The following is a 23,668-nucleotide window of genomic DNA, read 5'->3' as shown; positions in this document are numbered from 1 at the left end:
CACTTCTTATCAAAGAAACGGCGATAATTGACATTTATTTTTCTGGAAAAAAATAATAAAACCGTGCTGCCCCGGAAGAGACAACACGAGAGAGGGGTACTTATCCCAGGACGCGGGAACTGAGACTTTTCCCCATCCAATGGAAATTAAAAATACTTGTCTGTATTGTAGCTAAAAGTTACTGCCCAATCCTAAGGGCGCTTGGTAGTCAGGTCTACGCTCTGTATAAGCCACAGGAGCCAATTACATAAAGGATCACTCTGATTTTGTTCCAAGCAGTTTCTAATATCATGTTCTTGTGTTTCTTTCTTTTTTTCTATTTCAAATAAAAAAGATATGCTTGATATTTGTTCTGATAATTTAATCAAAATGGCTTATACATACATGCATATACTCGTATAACAGGCCTGCCAAGCAGCTTTACATTTAACTGTTATGAGAGATAATGAAATATAAAATATATAATCAGAATCATTTAATGTAAAATGTGACTTATTATTCTGTAACAGAAAAATCGGGGAAATGTTGAGATCAGTTTTAAGAAAAAATGATTAAATGAAGTATAAATGAGTGAAAGAAAACGCTGCTTATTTGACATGTAGAGGTTATCAAGATGCGAATTAGATTATATTGAAATTCATTATCGCCTCTACATACGTGATTAACGTGAAACACATGTTCTCCACTTCCGAAAAATGAATTATTAACATGCTAATCAGTGACAGGAATTCTATACAGTCGAGTATACATATGTCTAGTTTTGAGGAGAGCGCTGAAAGAAACGTTGGATTTTCCAACTAATGCTTTCTGTCTGAGGACTCGCTCTCTCTTCAACTGTTTCTGCGACTTCCGCTTTCTCTACAATCGGTTTCGTTGCATTAGAACAGCGATGCGTTTTCGAAGACTTATTTTTAGATTCTCTTCTCTCGGGTTTCGCGTTATGCTGAACCATCCCCTGGTAGCTGAAACAGTTTTTCGATGTAGGTGAATTTTTAAGACTAATTTCAGGAAAATAAACATTCGAGTCACGAGGTCCGTCTGTGCAAACTACTATTGCACTCTTTCTCTTACGAATAGGAGGTGATGGGGGCGCAGCATCTACGCTACTCGCAATAGAAGTACAATAACTGTCCCTGCCATCTTGACTGAGCCCTTCGCCACTTTTTGAACTGGTCTCCGACATATCAGTGCGTCTCCGATATGTAGACCGAACACTGAATGAGCTGTGACGCTTTTTGGTCTTGACAGTTTTGCTCGTTTTTCTTTTCGGATGCTCTGTTACAACCTGTTGGGCGTACTTCTCTGGTATTGGATCATTGACCAGAATTCTGTTGACCTTTGATGTACACTTCAATACATTAGCCTTGTTTGTGGCTATACTCGACTTCTTGCGAGGTCTTGTTTTAACTTCAAAGTTGCTGCGGCGCTGCTCCTCATCAATAAGACAGCCTGTAGATTTCTCACTATCAGAACTGATGTTCTTCTTCGTGGATCTTGAAGATTTCTTTTTCCTCGTCCCGGGAGTTTTTTCGTTGTATTTATAACCTCCATCTAGATTATTTGAATGAAATATATGGGAGCACGGTTCCAATTTGTGAGGGCTTTGAAGAGGGCTTTTACTGAAAAAATGCATCCTGTCTGGGGTGCTGCCGTCCATACTTTCGCCAGAAGATGACATTCGACCCAATGGATCCAGAGGAGGAAGTAAATTTTTCCTTAAAGGTTTAGGAGTTAATACGGGAGGCAGAGGACTCCCGGTTTCATATAGTGTTCGAGCAGACAAATAATTGGAAAAAGACGAGGTTGAAACTGGGCTCATCGAGGAAGATGGGCTTGACAAAGATGGAGATTTTGAGTCAAAAATGTTCTTTTCTGCTCTACGCAGAGAAGACATCATGATTTTACCTGCACTACAGTCTTTCCCCGTAAGAGACATTGTTGGCGAAGGAGCAATAATGTTGAACGCTGGCGGGTGGGGCCTGCTTGAAAACGGCGGAGACGGAGGAAACATTAAATTGGTTGGACTATTTGGAGAGGTCAGCCCAAGTCCGGGTGCTTCCTGGTCGTCACATAATGCCAATCGATACCGCCGCCCATTGTGCCAAATAACGTTTGAAGACGGGGAATCAATGCTATGTTGCCGTAAGGACAACGAATGGTGACCTGTGTGGGGTTCCTTGGACGCTGATTGCCCAGGATCACTGTTTCGATAGCGTCCTCGAATTGAAGGCGATTTTGGCACCTCTGTTGCGTAGGCCCCGTAAGGCAAAGAATCATGATGCGTCGGTAACCCAGTGTATTCAAACTCCTTGGTCACGACGTCAAGATCACAGAGTTTCAAGATGTGTGGGAGCATTTCGCTCAAGGTGTTTTCCTCAGACTGTGTTCGTCCTTGTAAATCATCAAATTCGATCCCATCGCCGTCCCGTAGGTCATGCTGATCTGCTAAGTTTCCGTCGTCGTTATTTGGATGTTGTTGACTTCCTTTTGAGGCAATATGGCATGACAAGTTTCTCATCTCGGAATTGTCGCAGACTTCGTTTTCAAAATCCAAGCTTTCCTCGTGGCTGTTTTTGGAACGGCACTCACCAAAGTAATGCTGTTGTTGATCAGTTCTTTTCATTTTTTTATGCAGTAATATGTCTGAAACGAGAAATACTTTCAAGAATAAATTCGATAATCTGTCTTTTATAGTTTTCTGTCTGTCTCATTAGAATTGAAATGTAGCTGAATTCAGGTAGCAAATGTTTCATTTACAGTGTACATGTATATATAGGCCTATATATAAATGGACTGCGCATGCTCAATTCTGTAATTATATAACTATATAGTCTCCTAAATGATGTTTTACATGTTCATAATATCGCAAAAACAAATGAAATTTCCGTTGCCAAAAACACAAAAATAAAAGCAAAAATTAATATCTTACTTGTCGATTTTCTTGAGATTCCTCTATATGTATCGGCAAAAGCAAATTGGACAACTGGCACTGTAAGTCTGTTGTCGGTCTCCTGAAGCAGACAGGACGCCAATTTCCCTCCCAGTGAGATAATAGTGAGTGCTGCGACAGACTTTAAGGACGACAGGTGGCACAGAGGCCAGTTCCTCAGTTAACCACAGAGGCGCCACAGAGCGGTGAACGTTCCACGTGTGTTTTTACTCGTTGTCAAGGTGAAAAGCAGTGCGATTAGCAGCGTTATAAGTATGAATGTCCAGGTGTCTTTTTATCACATAAATGCTTTCTGTAATATGTCTTCTATAATATTTTTTTCATCAACACATAGGAAAAATTTCATACCTTCTACACAAAATCTGTGTATGCTTATTTTTTTATTGGCGAAACGTATGTACACAAACAAATAAATAATAAAATAAAATAATAAATGTACATAAACCCATAGGCGAAAACAATGTATATCCACCCCCAATGTATATCCTGATTGAAACAATGTCAGAGACATATAGCATGGCCGCTAAGAGTCATCCTAACTAAGAGAAATACACTCTTCTCGAATACAACATGCGTTGTGGAACCCATATCTTGCTTCTATGGAGTCGGCATTTCGCCCTTTAATTTGTCTTAGCCATAGCTGTCTTTTAGTCATTGCAAGGCACATTTGAAATAAGTCAGTCGAGAAAAGTGTCAAAGCATACGTGAGATATAAATGTATATTATCACCTCTGTTTTAAGGGACCGTACATTTGCTAATGCTGTCTAATATTTGTAATGTTTATTTTTATAGTTTGTCCTACGGGTCTGTAAACAGATTTGAATTAGAAAAAAATTATATTTTACACCATGCTTGAATGTCAATTAACATGTCTGAAGGTCAATTATTGTCCCTCTGGTCTGATTAATTGTCAATGACGACAAGATTTATTTGTCGAAAACTACATAATCGCACGTTTCTAGAGGTAGCAACAAGTAATTTCAACATTTTTACTTTTACCCGATAAAATTATTTTGATTTGTTTTTTAAGCAGTCACATGATTTACTAGTTCTGGAAAATGATACTTGTTACCATAGTTACGTGCGTTAGTTATATACAAAACTTTTTTTCTGGACAAATATTGTTGAATGTCAATTAACATGTCTGAATGTCAATTATTGTCCCTCTGATCTGATTTATTGTCCATGACGACAAGAAAAGTAGTTATTCGATTTTCTTTTATTTTTGCCACATACCAATTAGTTACTACTTGCCTGTACCTCCGCACTTGCATTAGCCTAGGCCAAACTAACCATCTTCTGCCCAGAACGTTTATTTCCATAAAATTTGCACATATCAGCTGGACAAAGCTTATTTTAATTGTCTCTACAAAACACACCACATGATTTCCTAGCCCTGGAAAATGATACGTGTTACCAGTTACGTACATTAGTTATACACAAAACTTGATTTCTGGACAATTTTGTGAAATGGGAAAAGGCCGTGGATTTATTTGTCGAAAACTACATAATCGCACTTTTCTAGAGGTAGCAACAGCTATTTCAACATTTTTACTTTTACCCGATAAAATTATTTTAATTTGTTTTTTAAGCAGTCACATGATTTACTAGTTCTGGAAAATGATACTTGTTACCATGGTTACGTGCGTTAGTTATACACAAAACTTGTTTTCTGGACAAATATTGTTGAATGTCAGTTAACATGTCTGGATGTCAATTATTGTCCCTCTGATCTGATTAATTGTCCATGACGACAAGAAAAGTAGTTACTCAATTTTCTTTTATTTCTGCCACACACAAATTAGTTACTTCATACCTGTTCCTCCGCACATGCATTAGCCTAGGCCAAACTAACCATCTTCTGCCCAGAACGTTTTTTTACATATTTGCTCATATCAGCAGGACAAAACTTGTTTTAGTTTGTTTGTCTATACAAAGCACTACACTAATTTACTAGCTCTGGAAAATGATACTTGTTTCCATAGTTACTTACATTAGTTATACACAAAACTTGATTTCTGGACAATTTTGTGAAATGGGAAAAGGCCGTGGGTTTATTTGTCGAAAACTACATAATTGTACTTTTCTAGAGGTAGCAACAGTTATTTAAACATCGTCTTTTACCCGATACAATTTTATTGATCTTTTTTATCGGTTATAATTTATATTAAATCTTAATACCAGTACTGGTACAATTTAGTGTATCACGGGCTTAAGTTTCTAAACTGCGCTTCAGGTGAATTTGTGGTTCCGTTGGGTTGAACGCATACATATACGTTTCATTCGGAGACAACATAGGTCACATATCAGGATTTTGATCAATCTTTTTATCACTAAAATAAATATTTTGCGAGAAAACTGATAATCATTTTTGCTAGATTTTCCCCACAAGCCTAGGACCCAGTAAACAGTTAACTGGGTCCAATTACAAGCTGGTGATTAAAAAATGTTACTGATAACCAAAGATTCAATGCAGAGACGGTTATCTTTATAGTACAAACGTAAACACAAGGAAATTATCCAATTTTTAATAACGGTTTTTTTTTTGCTTAGATTACTCTAGCTGTCTGAGCACAAAAAAGAAGCGCACCATTGAAATATTATGACAATCATAAAAATTACGCTCATATTTGCTCAACATTTGATTATTAGTTTGCTTGAAAATGCGTTATGCATTTGAAAATATGATAACGGCAATTATGTCAAAACGACAGTTAAAATTTCAAAAACATTTTCTCTCCCCACTGGAATCTCACCTTGTCTTCTCTAATGCATTCAATTTGGTTGTCATAGCTCTCTCACAACGGGTAACACAATGGGGTGGATAGTTCCTAGTGTTCTGTTAATAACCACTTTCAAAGCAAATGCTCTTGTCATTGCACAAAATACAACTTCATTTTTCCAGGATAACTACCTCACTTAGGTCATATTGTGCAGGCTTGAAGGGGACAATACATCTAGCAACACATCTTTAATGTTGATGATGTTTAGTGATTTGGTATAATAGTACACACCAACACTCCTAGAAGTCGTAAAGCGGTTCCAAATTGTGAGAAATATATACAAATTTGTCGCAGCTAGAAAACTGCTGGTAGAGAGCACAAAAACATTTAATAACAAACACATTTATTTATAAATCAATTTTATAATAAAATAGAGCAAACAGCATTGTGTTACAATATTCGACTATTTTATCCTACAAATCGTTTCCACAAACTCACAAAATCTAATATTTACATTTATCAAAACTCGATATTTTTCATTCTTATCAATAAGCTAATGGCACTGCCATTAGAATGTACTGTAGAAAGGTAGAACAAGTGCCTTCATACAAAAAGAGAACATCTATTATGACCATCTTTTGCTAAACTTGGTGATTCAAAAACTACGCCATATGATATGCAGCAAAATCTTGAATAAATAAGCAGTTTAGTAATCACGTTGATATCACACTAATTGCCCATGCAGAATCATTTCTATTCAAAGAAACATCAGTCAATTGACCCTGCACCTGAGGCATCCACTGAAAACTTGGATTTTAGTTCTTGAATACAGAATTATAAGCACTGAATGAAGGTGCTTTCTACATGGTATGTTCTTCATGCCACATGCAAACATTTTCACAGTTCCATTTTATTAGTTCTATTCCTATTGCTCCAAATGCAGAAATATAGATGCTTTTCTTCTCATTCGACCAGAGGATTGTCCTTCTGTGTGACCATTTTTTTTACAGATTTTAAATATTTACAAGGTAAAACAACTCAGAGAGTTATTTTGAGTCATCCAAACATTTATCCAGCAATAATGTTTATGTGCAACTCTGCACAACTTTTTCCTGAATCTGCATTTTCCAGGACAGTTAAGTTTAGATGTCGGGGATGGAGTGATCCATCAATTTTTTAACTAAGCTGGAACCCATGCTGAAAAGATAGAAATTGAAATGTAAGAAAAGCAAAAAAAAAATTGGAATGGAAAATATTTTTATCTTCTAAAAAATGTGCAAGTTTTTTATTTTTGTGTCAAAAGATCCCTCCCAGTTTGTGTGCCAAACTCAGCTCTGGCCCGTATATCTATCTCTTAGTTCTTTTACAAACAGTCCACTAAACTTCATATTACAATTTTGCACATATAGCAACATCTCAGTCACTGCCATAGACAAACCTCCCTTTGAAAAAAGTATGAAATTTCTGAAAAGATAATTTGAACCATTCGAAAGATTTGGGGCTGAATGCTATTAAAAATGAGAAAAAAATTAATAAAAGAATAAATGAATAAATAAAAATACTCCCATTCCCATAATCTTGTAAGCATAAAATGTTTAGTTCCTTACCATTTGACAATGTGTTCATAGATAAATGAAGGCATGATGGTGACAGTGACCGTCCTTGGTGCTGCAGCAAAGATGTCACGTGTCTCAGAATCCTGAAAATGGCACAAAATTATTTTCAGTACTCAGTTTTGTAGTTTCAAATATAATGGTTACTCAAACATGGCTCTTCACAAGTATGTTTCACAAATATACAATTACTTTAATGTGAAATCGTTATATGCATTTTCAAAAGTTGGGAATTTTCCAAAGTAGCTGGAAAACTTTAGAATTATCTAGAAAAATATTTTTTAAATTACTAAATTAATGCTCAGTTGACACCACTCTGTACAACCCTTGCCATAACACAATTTAAATCGTGTTTTCAGCTGAAAACTTGATTATTAAACATCTGAATCCATACCTTTAGTCCTACAACATTCTGACCATTGACCTCAATGAGCTGATGCTCTGTAAGGATGCCGTTTCTTGCAGCAGAGGAGTCCTTCACGATGGAGTTAATTTTACCATTGTTGAAGACAAAGCCTATGTGTCCCACACTGTCCTTCTGCATGGTCAGAGTACGCTCAAATGGTCTGTAACAGAATTGTTTAAATAGGCGTAAAATACACTTGAAAAATCATATGGTCATTGAGGTTAACTTCAATCTTTATTTAATAAAAACTTACAAATATTAACAATACTACAAACAAAATACAAGACTGCAATGCATTCAAAGCATACACTTACATGAGAGCTTAAAGGTTTTTTTTAAAATAAATTACACAATAAATTACTTAATTATTCAATTTTTTCAATATTCTTTATCCAAAAAATGCATCTTTTAACCACTAAAACATTGTCCAAGCGAGCCAGAGTCCAACATGTGTCGCCCCCTGTCACCCTACCTGTCACGTACTGCCATGGATATTTTCTCTGGTGCTGCGTTCTTAATGAACTTCATGACCTTGTCTGTGTCCCAGCCAGCCACAAGTTGGTTGTTGATCTCTAGAATCTGGTCCCCAAACCTCAGGCCAGCCAAGGCTGCAGGGGAGTTCACATGGACAAAGGCAACAAACACACCCTGTAGATACACAAAACGCACAACTCTCAGTTTTTGATAGGATGATCGCTTTTTTTGAGTTTGAATGAATATTTTTGTGTAAATTATATAAGTATTGCTGAAATAATGAAACAATGAACAATGTCTGTCAATAGATGATTAGTATGACTAGATAATATTGCATCCTCCTTGAGAAGACTTTGGCTGGTTATTAACAGTTAACCTTAATGATGATGATGATGATGATGGCACTCTAAAACTAAAATTAAAAAATATGTTAATAATGGCAGGTCTTTTCACCCTTTTTACTTCAAATACAGTGAGACCAAACACAAATTTTGTATTATTGGATAACTGTTTTTTACCAATCTTACATGTTTAACTTTCTTCTAATCTTGAATCCAATAATTTAGTAACAGTGTCCATGTATTCCACTCAAATATGGAGAATGAACCTAAAGACACTGCAAACATGTATTACCAGTGCTATCATAATAAATTTCATCTTTTCTTGGCTCAGTTTATAAGCTGTTTTTCTGCCAAGTCACCTGAGAACATATCTTATCTAAAAGCAGCTTAGCCAAGTGGCCTATCATTTATGAAGTCCTTATCTGTGTGCTATCTCATTGACCTGTTACCATAACACATACAATATAATATTTCCTCCTAGTGCATTTTTGAACTGCATCTTTGTATTTCTCAATGATGCTATTCAAATTATAAAGTCCATAAGTGGACAAAATTACTAGTAAATGTACTTTAAAAGTTCAATTTTTTTTTCTTTAAAAAAAAAAAAAAAATACAATGATTCAGACAGCACGAACTCCACTGATTCTTCACTAAAATCAACTTGCCTTATTGACTCCTCTCACTCTCAAGCCACACTTGCCCTGCTGGTCTTTGCACAGCGTGACCATTCTTATTCCTTGTTTGATTTCTGCTCTTCTTAAACCGACATCATTACCAGTGACAGGGGCCACTTGCATATTCCCGGTCTGGGTCTGTCTCACTGCCAACTAATGGTACAAATATACAAATTAATTAAGCTAAGAAAAATTGCTTATAATGGATTCAATATAAAGAAGGGGTGAAAAGAGGGACTAGAATGTTTTGATAATATTACATGAAATCTCAATACAGTTTTCATTTGTATGTAGTATTCATTTGGAAATGAGAGCAATATTTTTAACACAGTTAATCAAATAAAATTTTTATAACCTTTCATAAATAAAAGCGTAATTTTTTTTTGTTTTTTTTTTTGAAAAATGAGCACTCTTGTAATTTAAACATCCCAAGTAAAAGAAAAATAGTAAATTACATACCATATAGTTACCAACATAATTACTTCAAAATAATAATAATAATAATAATAATCACCTGATTTCCCCCAGAAGGCACCACTTGACCATAAGCAGGAGGAATAGCCCCTTCATCCAGAGACAGCCCCATGTACTCATTGAGTGAAGGGTACAGAGAGGACTGTGGGTATGCAGCGGCCGTGGGGTTCACAGGGTATGGCAACCCCTGTCCCTGCTGTGGGTATTGGATTGCCTGGGCCTGGGCTTGGCTGTGCTGCATCTGTGCCTGGGCCATGTGGTCCACCTTCATATCTTCTAGTGATGGGTACAGAGACATGGTGCTGGTGTGCTGGTTGACAATCTATAACTTGCTTAAATCTAAAAGTAAAAAAAAAAAAATTTTAAAAATCAAACCATAGAAAACAAAAATATGTGAGCAAAAAACAGTGTGTTTCCTTAATGTCTGTCAAGATCAATTTTGAAATAAATCACATCATACTACCCTAGATGTAAATATTATAAGATTAAGTTAAGCACTAAATTCAATATCCACCCATATTTTAGTACATACTGCTGCATTTATTGGGTAATCAGCATCTGTTGTAATTTTCAAAGTGATGCCACATATAAATATGGAATATTCATGCACCTGATGCTTGTTGGCTGACTTGTAGAAGTGGTTTATATGCGTCATGGGGAATCCATGCATGTTTCACACATAAAGTTAAGTTCATTCTGGTACTAAATCAAATCTGTATGTAGACTACTTGAGTCCAGGGGCACTTGTTGTTTTAATGACCATGGCAGAAGGAAATTCTTTAAGACTGACAGTCAACTGACAACGAATACCCAAGTTAATAAACATCAAATTCGAGGCACTGTTTCTACAGTTTTTTCATGATGCTACAACAACTGTCTGAAATATGTGACAATTTATGATACTATTACTACTGTTACTTTACTTTCCTACTACTGAATACAGTAGCCTAGATTCTGTCCCTGTGACCCTAGTGACTGACAGACAAGATGTCACTGAGTCACAAGACATGCAGTGCTTACGATTTTTGCTTATTTTTTTCTTACCCTGTCTTCATCCCGTTGTTATATAATCACTTAAGTGCTAAATATATTTATCTTCCTATCCCGTCAACTTGTTTAAATTCAAATTTATTATTCGAGACATTTCAGGATAATCATTATGCGACGGATACGAAGACTAGGAAGTACAAGACCAAAAAATCAACCTAAATCAACAAACTGCTTTAACACTTCATAAAAGGGTCAATCCATACATAGTTTTACTAGTAGAATAACTGAGGTACCTACAAAGGGGTGCAGAATTAATTCTCGTTTATCGAATGAAACCAGGATACGGTGAGGATAGATTATGGGAGTACGTTGCATTTCAGTTGTGCTTGATCGTAGTGCTGCTGCCAAATAACAGAGTACCGAAGACTGCCAGCGACTTAAACGATTGTCTTTGGGACTCAAACGTATTGAAAACTTATCTAAATTCATTTACAGATATATGCTTACCTTAGACGAGGTTGTTCTTAGTAGTTACTTGCGAAATAAAGGTCTCTTATCCTATTTATTTTGCTTTTGACGTCACCAGATCATGTGAATCACAAGAACATTAGGTCATGGTGCGATTTATAAATAGAATATTGTTGCGGTGCATCATGGTATATGGGATGGGCTTTTGTTTATTTTTCTTTCACAGAAAGTATCATATGAAAATTCATTTTATGACAGTTAATATATTTGATTATTCGAAATATACCAAAACTTATACTTAAGGTTTTGCTGAAAAAAAAAGCTTAAGATCATACCGGAAGTTAAAGGTGTTCGGCTATTTCCGTTTGCAATATGGAGACCCCAGATTTAAAACTTGGCAAAAAACCACAACATCAAAGATCTGCCAGTGACCCCGCGCCCAAATCGCCAAAAGGTACAAAAAATGGAACTGTACAGGAAAAAGGTATATATGAGTATTATTATCTGAAGTGAAAAACGTTGTGGTCAATTTGAAAATTTACTTTTTTCTTCGCTGTTTCAATTCCGGTTGCAGCTGGTCCTATTATTTTTCTCTCTTTGTCACATCTTTAAATTGCGTTTTTCTATTTACTAGTACCGGAGGGCTCTCGACACAACAGTCAAAAACTGCAGTGAACACAATGAGGGGGGGGGGAAGCAGTGCTATTATTTGGGCTTGGCAGCCGATTTAATTTTGATTAATCGCACACCCACACACAAACACATACACATCACACGCCAACAGACAACGTCTTTTGTCCTAGGCTATATTCGTTTATTCACATAAATGAAGAGGCGACTTTAGTAAACTAAATCGTTGCCAATGCATGTCAGGAAAATGAACTATTTAACTTTTGGTCATAACTTAGGAAGGAGCAGTAACCATTTAAATAATTGGGATACAGGCTACATTGTTTTATGTCCCCATTCAGTTTCAACAGTACTCTCCTGCACCATTACTACCATACATGGTTACTCTCACACAGTATAACTCAGATGACTAGTGAAAATGTACCATGCATAAGATAGTTCTTGATTTCAAAACCTTCCTGTAAATTTACATTTTTTAAAACAAAAATACACCTTTCTTGTCCCCAAAGTAATATTGTCACAATGGTCATACAAAACCTGACGAGAGAAAGTAACAATAGGAAAGAAATGAGGGGATGGGGGAGGTAATGATGTGGAGGTGTATTGATGCCTGTAACATAATAATTTGTTTGGGGAGTAACAATGGGGGGTGGTTACAATGCAGGGATATGAAGAGATGACCCTGGGATATGTATGCTTGATTCATCACAAACTATGACCCTGTTAGGTGTATAGAGCTAAATATCACTTAGAACACTCCTTTGGATATCACAATCAGATATGTAGTACTTACAAAAGTGAACAAATTCATTTAAGTTTTTCAACAAAAGTTGCATACATAGGAAAACAGAGTAAAAGTAGAGTTTGAAAATGAGCATGATTTGATTGTATACGCTTCATATATTTCATTATTTGACTCTAGACACAAAAAAAACTTTAGACATTTCATTTTCCTTCATCTGTATACTTCTAGATTCATCAGTGTGACATACTGTTTTGTATTAGGTCCATGATTTTATTAATTTTAAAATAGAAATGATATTACAAGTCTATAACATATTAGAGTATTGATTGATATGTGGTTGAATATAAGGTTTGCATGATTGTATACATTTGATTGCAATTGAGAGAAATGGTTGTAATGCATTAAGGTATATGTTGCCTTGTAGCAGCTGCTTGTTACATGATGTTCTCTTGTATCACCTGTTGTTTAATCCTAACATCTTTGCCTAATGCCACCAAAAATGATATGGCTTGTTTTGATACATGAAAAATAAGTCATCTGTTTGTTTTACATATGTTCTAACATAGTACATTATAAAATTGGCTACTAGTATTTTAACTAGGAAGTTAATAGAACTTAATAGAGTAGATTAACCTACATTTGAGGTATTCTGAATACAGACTGATAACCACCAGTTTTTCTTCTCATTTACAATTAAGTCACGTGAAATACACTGACACACTGAACAAAAAGCACTTTGTTAGTATCTTGATTGAATTATAGAATAAGTCCTTGCATGATAATATGTTAAGTAAAAGCATTGAATGTTGTTATTGTGTTGCCTTTGTGTAAGTGTAAATTGATGCAGTTATCAGGATCATGTAGTCATTGTCAGAGCAGATGAATTGATTTCCTCCTTTGACATTCAATTGGAAGATCCGTAAAGATACATTTTGTGACTTATGTGAAAATATACATCAGACACATTCAGGAAGTAACTGCATCTGATGAACTTATTCTCATATGACTAAGTAATCAATATTCTGGTCTTGACGTTAATGGAAAAAATTATGTTTACCATGTTCTTTAACAGTTGTGCTTTCACAATAAAAAAAATTAAATAAATAAAATTCTTTGACACTGAAGTAGTTGGGTTTATATTCTAAAAGGGGCAAGTGTGTTCCTTGACAAAATGAGAGAAAAGGGAGTTTTTTGTATTTAACATAGAAATTATCAACCACTCTTTCCAGAGTGATGAAGGGCAATAAGCTGCACGTTATTTTGAAAATCTGATCTTGCTTTTTTATACCAGTATAAAAGAAAGCCACTTATCAAACAAAGAGAGATGTGAGGACATGCCATGATTTTCATTTCATGCAAATCTTCCAAATGCTGATGTTTGTCATATTAGAGACAAGGTCAAAGTATTATGCTGCAGCTTAGTAAAACACATGACATCTGGTGCATCCAAGTTGATGAACCCAGTGACATTTTACTTGGCGATAAAAAGAAAAAAGACGTTTTGATGTTAAGCTCTACCTACTAACAAGGATGACTGCTGTACCAGTTGTTTGAAGTCTGGCTAAGGTGAACACATTTTCTTTTCATATTTTTTTTCAGGGATATATGACATATAATCTAATATTGAGGTTTTGACCACATTTTGAACTTGGAAGCCATTTGTGCTAAAAATATGGTGGTGTTTGTCGATTTTACTTTAAGTCGCTGTGTTTTAAGGTGAGCCTACAGTTACTAGTAAGTTGGGCCACCTTTTTTTTTTTTTTTTTTTTTTTTTTTGCTGTTAAAATGTCAGCAGTGAAATGAATAATTCTCAGGTCTTTTGCCTTCCCTTCATTAAATGGTTTGCAACTGGGTGTGGCTATTTGTGAAAATAACCAAAGCTAACCACATAGCCAGGAAATTGCATTATTCAGCTCAAGGTTACCACAAGAGGAACTTAATCTCTAGAGCAATAGGAATCATCCACAGTAGCCAAAAGTCATGTGGCATTTAGAAGAGAAAGGGGTCAGAAATGAGAAATGATGACAGTCTAACAAATATGGTGTGATAACAAACAAAAAGTTATAGAATTTGTCCACAGATATTTTTTTGGTTGTCTTTTCTCAGGTTTTGTTAATTTTTTTCTTGCACAATAAGTACCCATCATGATTTTTGCTTTGTAAGACCCCATTCTCATAAAGACAACATCGGTCTATGTGGATCAACCCAACTCTGCGTGAACTCATGCTAAGTGCAATTAGCTTAATTGAGTGACATGTCTCCTTTTGTTTCCAATATACTTGTATAACCACCAGCTTGTCTGTGTTCCACTTTAAGGAATAAAAACTTCTTAAGGAATAAAAACTTTCCTGGAGTAAACAACAATTTCCCCACACTTACCAATGGTTAATGAATCCATTTTTACACTCAAAGTTAGTCCCTGTTTTTTTCTAAAAAAGTTAGGTTTTTTGTTAAAATCTCTTAAGATATTATAACAGAGTATAGCCTAAGATATTATAACAGAGTATAGCCATCAATGGAGGTCACGTGATCTGAAGACAAGCTCGGATATCAGAATAATAGCTATAACTGCTGTTTTTGTCGTAAAACAGAATATATTGTATTTCTACGAGTTATTCACAATGTTTTTATTGTGAAATATAGATCTCATACGAAGAGTTATTATCCCTTTAATGCCAGGAGGAGGCTTGTTCATCTGTTAAACTGAATGCACTCAGTGAGAAACCCTGCAGAGTTGGGTCGATCTATGTAGACCTAAAGAGTTTATGGGAATGCACCTTATGCCAACGTTCTCAGCACATGGGAGTTTCATCCTTGTTCCCAAAGGGTTAGTCTCACTTCAATTGAATTTTCACATATTTAGTAGTCTTATGTGACATCACGCAGCACTAACAGTCTCATGATTCCCATTAATATGTGATGATGAAGTTAATTAACATAACTCATCCCTTATATGGTCCATTGCACTTCTGTAATATCCTGTTTGGCAGCTATCATATAAAGCATATATTCAATAGATTTTGCTCCAGTTTAGCCTTCAGACTTCATAGATGTCATAGTTGATGTTGACATTAATTATAGTTTACTTCTATTATTTTATACAATAAAGCCCCTTCATTTTATTTCCACAGGTGATATATCAGTTAGTACCTCATTTTGCCACAGTGGCAGCACAGTACAGTGACACCTCCATGATATATACTAGTGAACAGTGCGACTATCATTTGGGAAGCTATTTTGAGGGGACTTGTTCAAATTCAGATTGACACAGAAAGATTTTTATTATATGAAAAAGGACATACAAGGAAAACATGCACATTTGGAGGTGGCCTGCTCCTGCCAAAGTGAAAAATACTGGTTCTTAGCAAGACAAGAGGATTTAGGCTGGTTCCCTGTTGGTTGTACATTTGTACTAGTACATTATATCAGCATTCCTGGCTGTAAATTCTCAATGAGACAGTTGAAAAAATAGATTCTGATATTGTGTGTTAAATCTCCTTTCTCCCACTGCTTAGATGATTTTTTTTTTTTTTTTTTTTTTTTTTTTGCTGGTGAAGATGATGTTTCGATCTGAGTTTGCAGAAATATGGTTAATGAGAGCCTTTGGCAACAGACAGTTTGGTTAATGGATACCTTCAAATTCAATATTAAAGCAAACCAAGTTGTAAAGGCTGGCTTAAGCTGTGATGAACACAGTACTAGGTTAGGGACGTATGTAGATTGGGTGAACTGGACCCCGTTACTCGAAAGCATCGCGCATTGCGACTGAGCACAAGCGTTTCGATTCCATACTCGCCCCACATAACACATTGTAGCCTCTATGTGATATCGCTATTCTCAATACGCGATGCTTTTGAGTTAAGGGGCCCTGGTCACATAACTGTTGAATCGTGTACCATAAACCCATGGTCGAAGTAAGACACATTTGAAACTTATTAAAATTGTTTGCATTAAATTAGATATTTACTGGTGGTCTCTGTTTGAAAAAAAAAATTAATTTAAGCATAAAGTGGGTTTAAGAATCACTGTTGAAAATGGCTGCCTTTCTTGTCTCTGCATCATCTTGTGGTGTCAGTTTAGTGCACATCTTAAACACCTAGTTTCAAGACAGTAAATAAGAAATAGATACGCTGTATTAGTTTCTAGCTAAGAACCCTGAAGAAGGCTGTGGAGTGTTTCATGGAAAGCTGACATCAGTGGTGGTTAGCAGAGATTTTCTCAGATTAGAAGTGATCTGTTGCTGTGAAAGGATAGAACAGTTAATCTTCATACATTATGGATGGTAAATAAGTGTGACCCTGATCAATACATCTCACATAATACCACCTCTTCAGTTGGTACAAAAACTTGACTTTTTGTGGTACTTTTATTGGCAGTAATGATAACATTTATATGGCAGTGAGATTTTTCTAGTGGATTTTTATGCAGATGATGGAGGTAGAGACACATTTGGCTCTTGTCCAGCTAAATCTGTAGCAATTTTTATTGGTATAAATGCCATTTATGGGACAAAATAACAGGTGTAGTTTATTTTAGACAGTCTCTAACACTTTGATCCACTTACCTTCTTTTTCTTCTCGTCTTCTATTTTCTTAAACCATCCTTCAGTATAAGCCTATCTCTGAGCTAGAATGACAAATATGAAGAAAAAAAATAAAGTAGGTCCAGTAATTTTCCAAGTTCTCCCAAAGGACAGGAACTTAAGAAGAAGTTTATCATTGCCTCAAGTTGAATTCATATTGAATACTCACATTGCTCCTGTGACTGACTGCATCTCATTGTGTGTGTGTGTGTGTATTTGTGTGTGCTGCTCTCTGTACTGGATACACTTGTGGAATGTGAAATGCAATATGCAGCTCTCTCTCTTCCCTGTGACCCTGTTTTAAGTTATTCTTCACAGCAGGGTGGGCCAGTTACCCTGGCATCGGAATGTAAGCGTAAAGATCACACGCATATTTCAGATGTGGCCCATGTGACTTTGCCTAGCCAATAGGACCCGGGGTAAATTGCTCTTTAATTTAGTGACCTGAGCCAAGAGAGCAGCAAATTTAGGGCAACTCCAACTTGGACCAAGAACAGAATTAGTTATAGAGGAAAGTCTTGTGTGCATTCCTGTATTCTGTGAGATTCTGCAAACAAAAAAAAAAACAGTATTTAAAGAAGACATGAGATTCTGGAAGAGAAAAAGAAAGAACAGGTTGAAGGAATTGAAGGAGGGTGAGGGTAAGTGTGGATACAATCAGGGAGCATGATTCCCTGCTCTGGTGACTGGTGGTCTGGTTTGTTGCAGCCCAGATTGGGGAAAACTGAACGCATTAGTATGCCAAGATGTATGGCTATGTGGCCAGAAAGTATGGCAGCGTGACAGATGTGAGTTTTGATTAAGGCGCAAGTACATGGCTGCTTTCTTTTAATGCCAGTAGTGCATAAGGAATTTCCTCTCTCTCAGTCGGATGACTTGATGACAAGAGGGTCACAGATGTACATGCGTCTCTTTATTATGAATTTGTTTGAAGCAAAATATAAAGGCCTATATCTTACTGCTAAAGCCATGTACAACATTGCATTACTTTTAATTTATTTTTTCAAAAATTAGTTTTTGAAGCATATGTTTTGTCTAGTACAAGGTGTCCAAATACTGGCACATCTTTTAAATTCAAGTCAGGAAGAGTAGGAGGCATTGATTCTTTAAATTCTTTGTATTGAAAGCCTTGCTCTATTATGAGCAGGAAAAATAGTTATGTGATGGCGTATGTTCTTTAGGATATGCTGATTATAGAATTTGACATGAAGCAGATGAAAATTCCAAAAGTGTAGAGGTGTGCTTAATGGTGCCTTGTTTTTAAATCTTTGATTTATACCTCTGCTTAATGGTTGTCACAGTCGGTTCAAATGAAGCTTTGTTTCCAGTGTGGATACTTTCTTCTAACATGCTACTGTATACAGTTTCCCATTTCAATTCAGTTTCATGTTTTTTTTTTTCTATGACAAAGAAACAGGTCATCTTACAAATACATTACAATTAAAATCCTTGGATAATTACATATTTCTAGTCAAATGAAATAGAAAAAAATTATCCGCGTACAGTAAATTCTAAATTGTTTGTCAGTGGCAGTGATTTAGAATTCCATACAGAAGCTGGCTTAATGACATGAGTGCATGATGAAGTGTATCATTTCTTCCTGGACTAGGACAATTTACTTCATATGATGACCATTACACGTTCTTGAGACTGAGTTGGGTTTGTATTCACAAGGATACTTTGAATGACATATTTGTAAATCGGATCAGGTAAATACAGTAAGAAGGTTATGGCCAGGATATGTAACTGACTTGAAACATGATAAGATTTTGAAAGTAGAATTCAGGGTTTTCTGTTCAGGTATACGTAGCTATTGCCTCAGATGTAATTGTAAATGAAAATTAGCTCACTTATAACTGAATTCTACTTTTTATGTATAGACACAGATTGCCTTTGCCTATGTCTGTCGACATCATCGTCACAGTGCATTTTCATTGTTATACAAATAAAATGAAAATTTTTTTACCTTTTGTATTCAAACTTACAGAACTGATGAATATTGATGAAATACAGGTCAATCCAAGGAAAATCAGGAGAAAGGAAATACAGGAAAATCAGCCTGATCAGACCATTTATCCAAAAGTTATGCTGTTTTTTTTCCAGCATATTTTATCCAGCATTATACAAATAAAATGTAAACCATGTCATATTTTGCTTTGAAACTTGCAGCACTTATTCAAAGGTCTAATATATAGATCAAGTTCAAAAATTAGTTTGATTAGTTTATTTTTGTTGAAGTTTTATGCATCATTATTTTCTGCTTTTTGTCTGTACACATGACAGCTCTGCTGCCTTGTTTATTTTTTATTTCATTTCTGTGTGTGTTGTAATAAAGCAGAACCAGTGAGCCATCTCTGTTTTTGATCAGTCTGTCAACCTAAACTATTTCTTTCAATGGACATTTATTTCCTGTAGTCAATTACCCTGGAGGCTTATTTTCAACTATGTGTGACAGTATCTTGATGCATATTGATTTCTAGACTGTGGTATTTTCATGGGCCTATTATGAAATACTTTTTCCTCAAACTATCCCCTATAAAGAGAATATATTTTCATATGCAGTAAAGTTGTTGGTCATTATATGAAATGGCAACTTCTACAGTTGTTGTTAATGCTCTCAGAATTTAATCCACAGTTTTCAAGTCAAGTACACCGAAATTTAACAGACTTCAAGTTTTAAAGGATGGTGACCTAGTAAAACTGAAATTGACCAGCAACTGTGCAGTAAATCATAGAGGGATTTGAAAAACAGACCATGTTTAAACATGATTATTAGATTACAATATACATTAGGATGTTTGAATCTGCATTATAGGACATATAACAGAGACCAATAATGTTCAAGCAAACCATGTACAAATTTGAAAAACAAACTATTTTCATGAAAACATGTTTATAGACAGTAGGGTGTCAAAATCTGCAGTATAAGACAAATAACAGAGACCAAAAATCTGCAGTATAAGACAAATAACAGAGACCAAAAATGTTAATGAACTTTACAATACAGGTTACTAGTAAGCCCTTTAATGTATGTCTTTTTTTTTGAATGAGTCATTTTATTTTTGGGGTAAAAAAAATTTAAAACTAGTAGAAATATCTGTAAAATGGATATTAGGTTTTCACTCAAACTCAAAGGAATCACTTTAAGGATCAAATACAGGCCACTGCAGCTAGTGCCAAAAATTACTGCATTGTTCAGTTTTTACCTGGCACCTTCCCTGAACATTTCTCTTTTCTGCAGGTTATTTCTGTATTGAAATGCTTGAGGCATCGGCCAACCACCCAAAGAATGTTAAAATAGATTTTTCTGTTAAACAGGATTTTCCCCTTATTTTTAAACTTGGCACTGTTTGTAGTCTTTTCTTTTTTAGTATGTGTTACATTTTATTTATTCATTTTGTAATTCTTAAAAGAGATTTTTCTTTGAAATATCCAAAGTTCAAACTGAAGTAGGTCCAAACCTTTGCAGTGCTAAAGCAGAGCCTTAGCTGTACATTTGCCAGCATCCTCTGACTCTAGAGTGACTTCTTGATCAGTATATCGGTATCAGTCAATCATTTTAATATATATGTCATGTTTGTTTTCTGATAAGCGTGACACTGATTTAACAGTAATTCAGAAGTTTTACTGCTGTTTGTTTTCCAGATAAGAAAAAGAATGGATTGCGTTCAGGCTCAGAAGTGATGCCAGTGCACCACATTCATGTGCCAGAGAGAAAACACAGCAAGCTGGCGGCTCTGGGCAGGATATTCAAACCCTGGAAGTGGAAGAGGAAGAAAAAGAGCGAGAAGATAGAGAAGACTGCAGTTGGTGAGTGTTGTAGTTTTTACTGTAAGCTGTATTGTATGGTATTGTACAGGGGCAGATCCAGAGAAATTTTCTGACAGTCTTAAAATGATCTTTGTTGATTCATCCTTCATTTTTGACCCTCTTTCGACAGAAAAAATTAGATTCCTGTCAATGTGAAATACAAAAATTCTGACTGTCTTCCCAAAGACCCAGAAAATGCCCTCTATCCGCCCCTGTTGTATTGGTCAAAGTCCCCCTTCCATTTTCTAAAACAAAATCAATTTTGGTAGAATTCTGCCCCTTGCACCTGTCCAAAATTAGAGGAAAGACTCCCTTACATGACTTTTTTTGGGGGGAGGGGGGATTTATCTTGGATCTGCCATGATTTTTCTTTTGTCATGTAATTAACAAGGTATTAATTACTGAAAAACAAAAAGGCTCACAGTCAAAAATAAAAGGGGAGGGAGACTTATCTAATTGCACATTTCCAAATGTTCAAACCTTCCATTCCAGATCTAGAGAGAAAGATATCTGTGCGTGCTACCAGGGAAGAATTGATTCAGAGAGGGGTGTTGAAAGATGTACCAGATGAGGCACAGACTGTTACTATAGGTGAGTACGTGGCATTTAGCAATACAGCAGTGATTGAAACAAACAGCAATATAATGCAGAAATGATGTTGTTGCTTTATTATATCTCCAGATTCTCACAGATTTAGACAAATATTACATGGTTCAACATTGTTTTTTCATTAAAATATTCCTAGATTTGGAAAAATGTTGTGGTCCAACATAATTTTTTCAGTTCATAGATTTGGTTGTGGGTTAAGGCTGAAAAAATAAGTTTTATGGTGGGATAATCTTGGCAGCTTGCAGCTATTCAGAATGGAATAAACCAGGACTGTCTCCATAACTTTACTAGATGTAATTTTCCTGAATACTGAACTCTAGATAATCTTACAATGAGTAGGGAGGACACATTCACTTAATTGGTAACAGGATATAGATTTTCATGTTGAAAGTGACCGTTGGTACTGCATGAGGATAACAGTGGTACTGTTGAGTTCAATTTTCATTTATTTCAGAAATAGTGATTATGAGTCACAACATTATACTAGTATGTATGTGGAAAGGAAAAAATTGTATTAATAACTGAAATGTTAAAAAAGCAAAAGTGATTTTTTTTTTTACAATTAAATGGCCAAAGCCTCTGGAAAGAATTAACAGAAAGATACTTAAACAAAATTATTTTGATCTTTCAAGATGCTAAGACATTTGTGTGGTTGCATTGATTTCTTAAAATGCATAATCTCAGTACAGTATATATTACTATATACATAGAAAGTTCATGAATTTGCCATGAATTGTTTTTGTGTAGTGTAGTACACCATATTTAAATTGATATAAAGTTTTGTCACAAAAAAATATACTTTTTCATGTACAGTTAACAGAAGTAACGTAAGCAGTTAATTAACTTGAAAAAAAGAAAGGTGATTAACTTTACCTGCTGACTTAAAAATGAATTTGAGATATAGTAGGTCAGCAATTGAAATAAAATGGGATAAAAGACTTTAAAATTGCTTACATAAAGTAAAATAAAAATTAAAATGAGAAGCCAACAAAAATGTCCAACAGTATGGAAAAGATTGTTAAGGGGAAAAGTAAATGAGCGACTTGATGCTATGCTTATGATGACAAATACATAAACCATTTCCCACTATTTGTGTGGAATTAATGCATAAAAACATTTCATCTGTGCAGCTAAACCCATTTTGATTTTTATCCTAAAGATTGTCATATTTCAAAAAAAAAATTTTTTTTTTAATCTGATCACTATACTACACATACAGTTGCATTGCAACTCTGTTGCAACAATTGTCTGTCAAGATTATGTTTTTCTAAGCCAACAAGTTACAGTCTGACAGCACAATAAATTGTTCTCAAGGCTGTCAGCTGAAATCTCAGGCGCAATTGTTTCCCTGCTAATTAAACTTGAAGGACAAACACGAGACTCATACACAAAACCCTCCTCCTTGGCTAGATCCTGGAATTTGAAAACTATCCTCTTAATATGAGGATGACTCCCTCAAAGGTATTTGTGTAGCACACTAACCATAGGTATTGATGTTTTAAGCAGTGAAGGGTTAACCCGCCAAGTATTAATAGCCAGTCCTTAAGGAAAGGCCGTGGTGGAGAGGAGTGTGGCACTACTACGCTGGTGGAATAAGCTTTCACATTTACTGGACAAGATTAACCCGATCTTCCCCTGTTGTTATATTACTGGAGAGTCAGTGGGACCCCTGAAATGGGCAAGATGGAGGTGCTGCTGTCGTGACCTACTTTCTCATTCAGTGCATAGTTGAATACAATGGTCCTATTCACGCTGAGCCCAGCAATGGGGACTTGTTTTTACACAACCGCCATGTTAACCTGATGCACTTGGGGAGAGGAATTATTAGACTGCAAACAACTACAGTGTGTGTGTTAAAACCTGGGGAGGATTACTTAAAGGAGGAGAGATCAGCTGGGGAGAGAGACGATGGGCTCTGCTTGTTTATCTAAAGGTAAAATCACAGCCAGATATATATATGATGACTTAAAGCTGAGCATACTGGTACACCATGATATATCCTCCCTATGCAAATATGCATGACTAGTACACCATTGACTTATTAGAAACAGGAAGTGAATAGGATAGTTATGACTTGAGGGTGTTGGTTTTATTACATCCTTGGAAAATTGTTACTAGTTCTTGGCATTTTGTTAAGTGTGGCTCATTCTGTTCTGTTATTCATTAAGGGAAATAACA

At 35.5% G+C, this 23,668-nt stretch overlaps 3 protein-coding genes across 7 annotated transcripts in view; 1 reads left to right on the top strand and 2 right to left on the bottom strand.

Annotated features, from left to right (window-relative positions):
• The window catches only part of LOC106164715 (phosphatase and actin regulator 2), a 37,586-nt gene that overhangs the window by 98 nt on the left and 13,820 nt on the right, over positions 1-23,668 (top strand). The window contains exons 1-3 of one of the 4 annotated variants that reach the window (XM_013542715.3): positions 11,418-11,598; positions 20,717-20,881; positions 21,374-21,472. In XM_013542715.3, coding sequence (XP_013398169.2) covers positions 11,487-11,598; positions 20,717-20,881; positions 21,374-21,472 — 376 coding nt within the window. In that variant the 5' untranslated portion in view covers positions 11,418-11,486. Of the gene's footprint in view, positions 1-11,417; positions 11,599-17,522; positions 17,713-20,716; positions 20,882-21,373; positions 21,473-22,960; positions 23,424-23,668 lie in introns of those variants that run through there. The other 3 variants (XM_013542716.3, XM_087001657.1, XM_013542717.2) reach the window with 3 other exon arrangements.
• Positions 198-5,879, bottom strand: LOC147764323 (uncharacterized). Its single transcript, XM_087001658.1, has 2 exons — positions 2,930-5,879; positions 198-2,643 (listed from the first exon to the last, which is right to left on the bottom strand). Exon 2 carries the CDS (start codon positions 2,621-2,623, stop codon positions 755-757), a length of 1,869 nt encoding a protein of 622 aa, XP_086857784.1. The 5' UTR covers positions 2,624-2,643; positions 2,930-5,879; the 3' UTR covers positions 198-754.
• LOC106164717 (syntenin-1) lies at positions 6,061-17,407 on the bottom strand. Of its 2 annotated transcripts, XM_013542719.3 has the most exons (8): positions 17,241-17,407; positions 17,054-17,115; positions 9,697-9,995; positions 9,174-9,335; positions 8,166-8,341; positions 7,682-7,853; positions 7,282-7,373; positions 6,061-6,871 (listed from the first exon to the last, which is right to left on the bottom strand). In XM_013542719.3, exons 3-8 carry the CDS (start codon positions 9,952-9,954, stop codon positions 6,817-6,819), a joined length of 915 nt encoding a protein of 304 aa, XP_013398173.1. In that variant the 5' UTR covers positions 9,955-9,995; positions 17,054-17,115; positions 17,241-17,407; the 3' UTR covers positions 6,061-6,816. The 2 variants fall into 2 exon arrangements, with proteins under 2 accessions (XP_013398173.1, XP_013398172.1); XM_013542718.3 differs by lacking the exons at positions 17,054-17,115; positions 17,241-17,407 and adding an exon at positions 11,154-11,321.

Source organism: Lingula anatina, chromosome 1, assembly GCF_051362555.1.
Source record: "Lingula anatina isolate TDL-2025a chromosome 1, LinAna3.0, whole genome shotgun sequence".
In the NCBI taxonomy this organism is placed as follows: Eukaryota; Metazoa; Brachiopoda; class Lingulata; order Lingulida; family Lingulidae; genus Lingula; species Lingula anatina.
Note: the sequence above shows the minus strand (reverse complement) of the source record. Positions and strands in the feature narration are given on the sequence as shown.

What these genes read in the sequence shown, in the direction of transcription:
- LOC147764323 (XM_087001658.1), bottom strand. Translation starts at nt 2,623, where the DNA reads ATGAAAAGAACTGATCAACAACAGCATTACTTTGGTGAGTGCCGTTCC.
- LOC106164717 (XM_013542719.3), bottom strand. Translation starts at nt 9,954, where the DNA reads ATGTCTCTGTACCCATCACTAGAAGATATGAAGGTGGACCACATGGCC. An exon ending in TCCATGGCAGTACGTGACAG is followed by an intron (nt 7,854 to 8,165) that starts GTAGGGTGACAG and finishes ATTCTGTTACAG; the next exon opens with ACCATTTGAGCGTACTCTGA. An exon ending in TATGAACACATTGTCAAATG is followed by an intron (nt 6,872 to 7,281) that starts GTAAGGAACTAA and finishes CTATCTTTTCAG; the next exon opens with CATGGGTTCCAGCTTAGTTA.